The sequence below is a fragment of the Balearica regulorum genome, chromosome 2, assembly GCF_011004875.1.
Source record: "Balearica regulorum gibbericeps isolate bBalReg1 chromosome 2, bBalReg1.pri, whole genome shotgun sequence".
Classification (NCBI taxonomy): Eukaryota; Metazoa; Chordata; class Aves; order Gruiformes; family Gruidae; genus Balearica; species Balearica regulorum.
The window spans coordinates 63962400-63972169 of record NC_046185.1 but is presented as its reverse complement, the minus strand read 5'-3'; the positions used below and the strand labels follow the sequence as shown (position 1 = coordinate 63972169).

The 9770-nt window shown below is 42.3% G+C and overlaps 1 protein-coding gene across 1 annotated transcript; it reads right to left on the bottom strand.

Moving 5' to 3' along the window:
- Positions 1-3836: 3836 nt before the first annotated feature.
- Positions 3837-9675, bottom strand: TIMM21 (translocase of inner mitochondrial membrane 21). The gene is made up of 6 exons (XM_075744538.1): positions 8612-9675; positions 7373-7435; positions 7175-7272; positions 5749-5822; positions 4410-4515; positions 3837-4315 (listed from the first exon to the last, which is right to left on the bottom strand). The coding sequence occupies exons 1-6, from the start codon at positions 8907-8909 to the stop codon at positions 4223-4225; spliced, it is 732 nt and encodes a 243-aa protein (XP_075600653.1). The 5' UTR covers positions 8910-9675; the 3' UTR covers positions 3837-4222.
- Positions 9676-9770: the final 95 nt, after the last annotated feature.

The following is a 9770-nucleotide window of genomic DNA, read 5'->3' as shown; positions in this document are numbered from 1 at the left end:
GCATGCTAGAACACCTGTTACACAATTCATCCAGGGACACAGCCTCTATCATAGAATCACAGAATGGTTTGGGTTGGAAGGGACCTCAGAGATCATCTAATTCCAACCCCCCTGCCATGGGCAGGGACACCCTCCACTAGACCAGGTTATAAATTTGATTATACATACATGTTAATAAATACGTGAATGTCAGAAGGTAATAACAGATACCAAGTTCTTTCTCCCTTTTCTCTGTGGGGGTGATGAAGTTGAGGGAGGTGGCCAAGACGAAAGGAAATTGTCGGATGTAGGGCTGCAAGTGTTACAGCTCCCCTAGTCTGTGAATATCTTTTAGACCTAATCATAACAGAGTGTGTAATGCAGCTTCTGAAAGCAGATGACTGAAAGCACCCTGAAAGTGCTCTGTACCCCTTCCCACTGGATGGGGAGATGGATGACTTGCTATGTTCCTTGGACTCCAACAAAATGAAAGCGGGTTAAGCTTTAGTTAGGAAAGAGCAATTAGCAGTTCCTAGAGGTAATTATAATTTTACATTTATAATGGAAATTTATTTTTCCACGTTTTAGAAGCAAAATATTATCCTACCTATTCTGCTATTTACGAAGCAGGATGATATACAAAGATGATTTACATACGATATACTCCTCCGCTGCAGCTTCTTTCCAGCCTGTGAGATGTTTTGTTTGCTATGAAGTACGTGGAGGGTGCCACTACGGCTGTGTATCCTGCTGCTTTCAGCAGGTGTGCTCACCCACCTGCTTTCTTGCAACTCCGCAGGAGAAAGACAAGTTGTGAAAATGACAACGGCGCACTCCGTGTAAGCACAGGATGAGAAACATTTTATTTATAACTCTGTCATATTGATGCTACCCTAACCAAAAATAAGCTTGAAAGTAATCCCCTGACTTGCTTCTCTGGATTCTCCAGTTTCTTGAAATGCAATGCATAAACCAGAGGTTTGTACTTTGCTTTGAGACAGTCATAGCATCACGGAGAAATTGTGAAGGTCAGCGGCACTGTGGACAACTCCACATCCATCTGTGTCTTTTAAATTATACTCGTGTCTCTCCCTTATTGCCAGTTTTGGTCTGTCTCCGTTTTTCTCATACAGGTCTGGAATGGTTGCCAAAGGGCCAGACAGAATCATTACGCTGACTTTGCTAAGACTTCTTCTGACACCTGTAATTGTAGCATTTATTCTGAGCCAGGGAGCACGATATTGAGGCCTGACACAACTGCCAAAGTATGACACGGGCACTTAGTGCAAGAACTATGGTACTGACAGCTTTACAGACAACTTAAAAAATTTCTGTTCTGATGTCTCAAAGGGACCAAACAACCAGACATCTGATTTCCAAATGCGGTTCTTTCACACAACCCTCGAAATCATATTTCTGTCTACGGGAGGAAGTCCTGGGTACTGAAAAAAACCTGTAAATAAATCTGGTTGCAAATACCACATTCTTAGTCTGTTTTCTCAAGCTGAAGCCAAACATACACATTAACGCCACTGGCCAATTCTTGCTGTTTTACCACAAGCCTGACATAGAATTTCATGTACCTGCACTGTTGAAAAAACATCATTATGTGAGGTCAGCATCTTTTCCTTCCCAGAAAGTTTCTAGTCCTGACAGTTTTTTCAGTGCAAAAAGGCTCTAAAACAAGACAAAAGTAAATCTAATGGCTGACCTATCTTTGCTGTAACTATACTATTTACTATATAAAAAAATGGGGTTTACATCTTGCTTTAGGAAGTACTCCTTTCTCCAGCAGTGAAGCCCACTGAAAACAAGCCACAGCTGGATTAATAATAAAGCAAAGTTGGGATGCAGGTTTACAGGAAAAAACCCTAGCCTGTCAGTTCTGTTGCTGACATGGAGGTTTACAATGGCTTTCAGGCAGCTTGATATGGTAGAAACTCATAAAGGAAGGGCAAAAAATAGTATTACATTTTCTAGTTTAAACTGTGTATTTTTATATAGCCTTGCTTTGTAAAAGGTGAAGAATGATTACATTTTTATCAAGAAATAGTATGGGCTTAAGGCTAGTAATCTTATTATTATATTATAAACTTACATAGCTTGCAGTATTTCTGATGTGCTCTGACAAACACACTCCATCTTGCATTCATGACAAAACTCTTGCAGAGGTGGTTTTCAGCAACTGCCGTAGTATGACACATGCTTATAGCAACTGGACATAAGTGCTGGCGGGTAAACATGGTATGTAATGCTATCAGTCAGCACTGTGGCAGGCTGCAATGAAACGAGGGCCTCAGGTATTTTCTTCTTTTTTTTTTCTTTTCTTTTTTTACTGGGTTATAAATCAATTAGGTTGGTTTGAAAATTTCTTCTGAAACAAAAGTTTTATCAAGTGTAACGCTGAGAATTGGGAAGAGTCATAAGCATAAGTCAGAAGGTGTTATTGACTCTACTGCTTTCAAGAAAATAACACAAAGAACAACAGGAGTCAGTTGCTTTCATTATTTAAAGACATCTTTCCAGATGGACATTAATGCTGTCAATAACTGTAGGTAAAAATAAAAGTTTATCAAAGTTACTTCATTGCGCTGTATCAAGCACCATGACCATTTCTCATACTTGAAATAGGGAGCCACCAACACGTACTTCCATAGCTTTCGACTATGTGTAAAACTGCGGGCTTGTTAGTCTTGACAAGCATCCATCGAGAGACGAAAGAAGGCAGACAAATTTATAACTGTGCTGAAACTAATGCATATGAAATCACTTCAGGCAATCTCAACTGCTCTTCAAAGTTTTCTAAAAATCCCTTTGGCCTGCACAGTAGAAGTCAGTTATACTGTATACAGTTCAGAAACTCCAAAATGCCTTGTAGTTTAACAGACTGACATCGGGGGCTGCTCTGCCGTAAGGTGTGGTTACTCTGCTCTGCTCACAAACTGTGATGAATGCGTGATTCCTCTTCATTGCATACTTTCAAACAATATGGGGATCTGACTGAAGTCAAGCTTGCAGTGCTTAACATAAAGCAAAGTTATCCAGGTCTAACAAAGTATTATGTTTAGTTGTTATGACTATGCAAATGAGATTACTAGAAGGCAGATGAACAGGATGGCTAAAGTCCAGTAAAGTATTACTAAAGGTAATAACTATATTTGTGGCATTGTGTGAGGCAATATTGCATGAACCTTAGAATAGTCCAAATGTACCATTAAATGAACTTGTAATAAGGGCTGATAACCTAACACCAGTGTGTGTTTAACGTAGGGATAATTAACTAGTGAACTAAAAAGCTCATAACATATGGTAGGTAACTACAGAAAAATGCATTAGCTGGTGCTTAAGCAAGTGGTTAAATGTAAGAAGCTAAAGCTTGAAATTTTTTGGTTGGTGCTACTTGACAGATGGGCATGACTGAGTCTGACTATTAATACACAAGGTTATGCTTGCTATCTGCCATGTTACACTAAGGAAGAAACCCAGGTGAGAAATCTGGTCATGAGTTGAGCTTTTCAGTTTAGGTAAACCTGTATGAATCTGATTCCCAGGAGATTTAGATTAGCTAAGTTAATGGAAAAACTGCGGGTGGGGCTGAGCTGCTACAAAACTGTCTTTTCTTAGTGGAGCAAGATGGTAAACGTCAGAAGGAACAGACAGTAATACCATCCTGCATGCTGCTAATCTATTTAGAAGATACCAATATTGAAACCTTTATCTTCAGTCATTTGCCATGGATGTCTCTCTCCACAATCCATATTCTTACATGCCCTTCGGCTAGATCCCCTTTGCATCACTAACATACATTCTTATTTTACCTCCTTATCTACACAAAGGCATCCAGAATGAAAACAGAGTTTGTCTACACTTAAAATATCACTTTATTGCAGTGCTAGTGGGAAATCCAAGCAAAGGAAGACAAAAAGCTCCCCATCCAAACCTAAAATCTTGGAAGATTCAGTTTTTGGGTGTGTAGAAGCATTATTCAGCACTACACTGTTCATCACAAGCTATTATTTTCCTCTGTCAAAAGTGTTTGCTATAAGTGATGGCTCTACTATTTTTCATTGGCTTCACTTCAAATCCTGCATCTGTTACTATGAAAGACCTTAATGGAGGCCCCAAGAGGCTACATCCTGTAACACAACCCCAAAGCTGCAAGATACGATCAAGAACACCAAACAATTCTTACACCAGTATCATCCAATACTCAATGAGATGAGCCAGCAACTTTGGTCATTGGCTATCTGTTGTCTTCTATGATAATGGTTCTTCTAGGATAGGTGTCAACATCCACAAATATGTAGCGGACCTCAAATCTTCCTGTCTCAGGATTCTGCAAGGAAAACAATTTCAGGCTCTGTTCTTTTCTCTTTGGTAGTTTAAATTCAAGATTAAGCTTGTCAGCTATATCAAGCAATTGCACATACCTCTTTGACTTCCACATGGACTGTTCCCCGCTTCCCTGATTCAGAGCCCTCAATATAGAACTTCAAACGCATATGTTTCAGTCCATCCTTTACGTATTCAATATGACTAAAAACAGCAAAACAAAAAAACAACCCACTCAGCAAGGATACATATTATATGCTAGTTAAACTTCAAATTCAAATTTCTTATTTAGAGGAGCTGCTTAACTATTTTGTGAGGAAAGTGTATTCCGATGCAGTCCTTATGCTACTATGGGCTCCTTCTCTACTGCTCTTCCCAGGCTTTACTGTGAGTGTATCAGGAGTAGCAGAGTTAGAAGAAAGAGCTAATTAGCAGTTGAGGATTAACAGATGAAGTGCTTAAATGTCCTCACTCCAGTCTTCCCCTCAAAACTCAACAGCAATCCAATGGCTGAAGATTCTAGAATCTCCTTGTTTTGATTCTGAAGAACTCCCAGATTCAGAGCCTGACATCTAGAAAGGAACACCCACATCACCACGTCTGCCAGGGTCTTTTTTTTATAAGTTACCAAGCCAAAACACACAAGGAATGTTTTATCAATTATCAGGTTGGTTAAATCACATCAAAACAGTTTACTATATGCTTTACTTATTTTGGCAATAATTTTGTTCTACTGAAGTTGAGCAACTTTGGCACTGGTATCAGATTTCCAATCTAAATGCTGATATTTAGACTGGAGTTAGGTTACGCCCAAATATTAGATAAATAGAAAGGTCATGTCACTTTCAAAGCAACCACTTTCAGAAACTAATGGTCAAACTGGAGTTCTGGTGCCAGTTTATGTTTCCTACTGAAATGACTAACTGCTGCTTACTACCAAGCTCTTATTTCCATCAGTCATGCCCAGATACACACTGCAAATTAAACTTCCAATACAGTTTAAGGTGACACAATGGGTTACAGAGAACAAAGACGAAGAGCCTTACTGCAGTAAATTCACATTCAAGGTGTGAAAAATTTCATCTATTTGACTGTCAACTTCAGTCAGGTCCCTGCTCCCAAGATGCATGCCTAGACCTCTGCACTACTCTCTTCAGACTCATCCTATTTTTTGGAGAGATCAGCTCTATGTTTACCATGCTGACCATGGCTTGTTTCGAGGCACTCAGCACTGGCATTTTATAGCGTATGTGCACTGTATTTAGTGGTATGTGCCACATAACAGGTACTGCAGAAAACTGCTTTCATTTTCACTCAAAAATGACAGGGTATGTCACGTACAGTTCACTAATCTAGATCTAACTTGCTGTGATGTGACCCAAAATGTATTTGCCATGCAAAAACTAGTGTCTGTATGGGGCAAACACCAAAGAGCACCTGACAAACTGTCGTCTTCCTCTTCTTGTTGCCTCCCCATAACCTTTAATAGATTCACCAAAAACACCAATTATCTACAAGAGAAAAGAGATTTGAGTTGTCAGAAGGTATCGCATTCAAACAGATATTCCAGTACCAGCTCATGCCCCTGCTGTGAATGCATTTTCTTTCAACAAAATGCCCCTTGTGAGTCTGATATGTCAAGAATAGAAGAGTTTATGAAATAAAAGTGTAAGTAAAATTCCTCTGTATTTCAGTGCTTTTCTTTACAGAGACATATTAAATGTCTAAAATAAATCCTACTATCTTCCATATTTGTACCATCCTCTGTGATTATGACATTTTAATCTCTCTTCTTACTGTGTATTTTATACTTTACTGACATTTTGTCTAAAAAGGAAAAAGAAGCATGAAATACTTGCTCATGTCTCCTCCAAGAGAGTATGTTTCAATGTTTCAAATAGAAATGCAGTCTCCTTCAACATTACCTAAAAGCCGCTACCATTTGAGAATTTTTTTTTTTTCCCAGATCTATAAAGCCAGACCAAATTAAGCTAGTTTTAAACTTAAAGTTGCTTAGAAAGGGAGGGTGATTTTTATTGTTTAAGTACTGGAGAGAATTTTTAATTCTACAAACTTGTTCCAAAGCAGTCTTCATTTTTACTCTAGTGACAACTTGTCACTTCATTTCTAGGTTATACTCAGTGGCATCTGTGGCAATCTCGTCTGAAAGCTATTCCATGCATTTCTTGTTTTGCCTCAAGTAGTGGTTTTTTAGAATCCAGTTTTAGATTGATTTTTGTTTACATCTAGCCGTCTTATGGAACCCTGTGATCACACAGCTCTTCTCTTTCTCTTTTCCTGTTAGCCACAGGAACGCTAACTGTGTTTCAGAAACTGTGTTTCAAATTCCTGACTACTTATGCAGCGCTTCGCAGAATGACAGAACCCTAATGAAGTGTCGCAAGAGAATAACTGTGCTGAGGAAAGGCAGCAAGCCCCATCTGCAAAACTTAAGTGGGACCAGTACCTTCCCTGACCTGCAGAAGTCCTTAAACATTACATTTAGTACGCACTCAGGTATGTCTGTAAGACCTGTATGGAGAAACAAGCACGTGCCCTGAAGGGGCTGACGCTGTAGTTGCACCAGTTGTGCCGTGATATGCTCACTTACCTTGGCTTTTCGCAGGCTAATTCACTCAGGCTCACTGCTTGCATTAACTTGTCCTAATATAGGCTCCAGTTTGGAGCTGATCCACTGCTGGTCAGCTAAAAGCCTAGGCAGATCTGCAGGTGTTTGCCTGCTAAGCACCACCTGGGTCTTCCTGTAGCTTTGCTTGTGACATTCCTTGTGCAAACTTTTGATTCCAAGAGAGACAGTAATTACTGAGAAACATAAACTTATGACTAAGGTGCAAAAACCAACCTCAGGGTGAGATCTGCATTTCTCCAAGGCATGTCCGTAGATCTTACTTGGACTAGAAGAAGAGAATAGCTCTTTAAAAATCACATAGAACAAACCACCTGTAACAGAAACAACAGCAAATGGAATGAAAACTAGTGAAACCAGATGGCATTAATGAAAAGTGTCTTCCGATAAAAGAACATAATTTTAAAAAATAACCTGTAACACCAATTCCAACAAGCACCACAATAAAATAGGTGAAGTCTCTTCCAGCTTCTTTCACTGAAATAGAAAGAAAACAACACAGGAGTTATAGTCCTGGATAGTAAGATTGCATCGCTTTCTTATATAAATGCTCTTCTATTAGTCTGCAGCTCAGATAACGTTTTGACAGAAGAAAAAAATTCCAGTAACTGCTCCCATAATGCCTCCTGGCTAAAAGAAAGAGACAATGGAATGTCTCTTATGTTGTGCAGGGCATACTTTTATCTCTGTATTAAGCCTTATTATTTTCTGTTTTCCTGCTAGGTGTTTTCAAGACCCAGAATAGCACTTATTATTACTTTTCATGTAGCATGAGAGCTAGTTTCTTTAAGAACTAATGAGGTATTTAGCACTGCAATTTTATGAACTCTCAATCAAGTGAGCAGTAAAAAGGAGGTATATTAGACCAAAATGTGTAGTTTATTTATTGAGACCATCAAAAACTTGTCAGATAAGCTGCAGTTATCTATTAGTTTTGACCTGATGTACTAGTAAAAGTGTCAGTATACATTCAAAAAAAGTCATACGAGATTCTCTGTTACAAAATATTTTTTTAAAACTTGGAAAGTGACTACTGATCTGCTTAAGTGATAAAGTATGCCTTTCAGTGAAGTACAAGTTACCAAGGAAACTTTAGTAACCTTTTTTTCCTGCAGCCTTTTAATCAGTTGAGGATGTTTTTCATAAACCTTTTCAAAGCACTTGGAATTTCTGAGGCTAATTATGTAGTAACCACTTTTCACTGAAATGAATGAGACCAACCAAAGCGACAGCCATCCTATAAAGAAACTAGTACCACAGGCAGAGCTTTGACAATTTTGCTGGAATCAAACTTGTTTTAACAGCATGGAGACAGGTTGTGTGTGACAGGTTTTCCTTTCGAAAAGGGAAATGAGAGGCTGCTACATCTTATCCCTGATGTGACTTAAACACTCAATCAACAAGCTGTTTGGAAGAAGCCACATCATTTTTGTTCTGCTTGTGCAAAACGTACACTGAAATGTATCAACTGCTGCAAACAACACGATGTGAAAAGAAACGGGGTCGTTGTTTTCTGATAATTGTTGTGGGTTTTTTTTTAATTCCAGAGTTTTGGGGCTATAAAATCTCAACTGCAGCAGTAACTTTCTCCGTGCCAGCATCTTTGAGCAGCGCCCAGTATGCCCGCTCACGAGTGACTCCAGCCCGCCTTACCTTTCTGAGCAGCCGACAGCAGTGTTTCTTCTTTCGCATCCCTTTGCACGGACACATGTTTGCTATTATCGCCTCCTTTTTCAGCTTTTAAACCCCCCGCTCGCGTCCCGATACTCTGCCGGGCGGCCCGGAGCAGCGGGGCGGGCTCCCGGCGGGGGGGCTGGTGCCGCCACCTCAGGCAGAGGCAGGGCCCCGGCCCCGGCGGAGCCCAGCCGGGGGCAGCGAGCAGCCACCTTCCCAGGGAGACCCGCACCTGCCCGCCGCGGTGCCCCGCCCGGGCAAGGGAGGCGGGCAGCATGCCGGGGCACGGCTCCCAAGCGCCCTCACGGAAGTACGGCGAAGGCAACCGAGCTAAAAGGAAAGTTTCTGCCGCTCGTCACCGTTCTCCAGAGGGAACACTCGGGGAAGAGTAAGGGCAGCCTTCCGCCCTGAGCGCAGCTCTGCGGCCGGTGTTTCAAGTCAGGAACCCCCATTACCCTTTACCCGCCGGCAGCTTGCCTCCCGACATTGCTCCGGCGGAACTCTTGGGGTGGAGGGGCGGGCCCTGGGAGCGGTAGTTTGAGCGGGCTCCCTCTTGCGCCCGCCGCTAGCAAGGGCTGCCAGCAAGATCACTACAGCGACCGCCATGCCGAGCGCCGCCGCCACAGGCACAGCCCGCCCTCACGGGGCGGGACCCCGACGGCCGTTAGGCTGGTTTATTATTTTTTAATTATGTTGCGTTGTGATCTTGCTCACGTAGGTGCGTAAAAGCGATGCAGTCGACGTTTCCGCGAACGGAGACCAGAACACCTGAGAAGACCGTGCTCCGGCGCCCCGGGGGAACGGCGCACCGGCGCGGAGCTCACGCTGGGGCGGGAGGGGAGAAGCTGACAGGACGCCTGTCCGAAGTCCCGACAGGGGCTCACAGCGGGAGTCACTGCGGTTCCCCGGTGTATTAATGCTTTCCGTGTGCTTGGGAACCCAACACCGCCGCAGCGGGCACGGCAAGGTGCGGCGCTCATTTCCCCGGGGCGCCGCGGGCAGGCAGTCCAGCCCCGCAGCCGTCCTAGCCCAGGTCCGCCCCGCTGGTGCTTTCGGGCGCCTGCTGCGGCGCACGCTGGAAGCTCTTGGAGGAGGCGGTGCGCCTTCTCTCCAGTTAAAAACAAACTTCTTAGGTGCG

Excerpts from the sequence above, each read along its gene's own strand:
- TIMM21 (XM_075744538.1), bottom strand. The coding sequence starts at position 8,909 with ATGCTGCCCGCCTCCCTTGCCCGGGCGGGGCACCGCGGCGGGCAGGTG. Across the intron at positions 7,273-7,372 it reads TGTTGGAATTGGTGTTACAG|GTGGTTTGTTCTATGTGATT; the intron begins GTTATTTTTTAA and ends TTTCTGTTACAG. Across the intron at positions 5,823-7,174 it reads AATGCAGATCTCACCCTGAG|ATAATTGGTGTTTTTGGTGA; the intron begins GTTGGTTTTTGC and ends TTTCTCTTGTAG.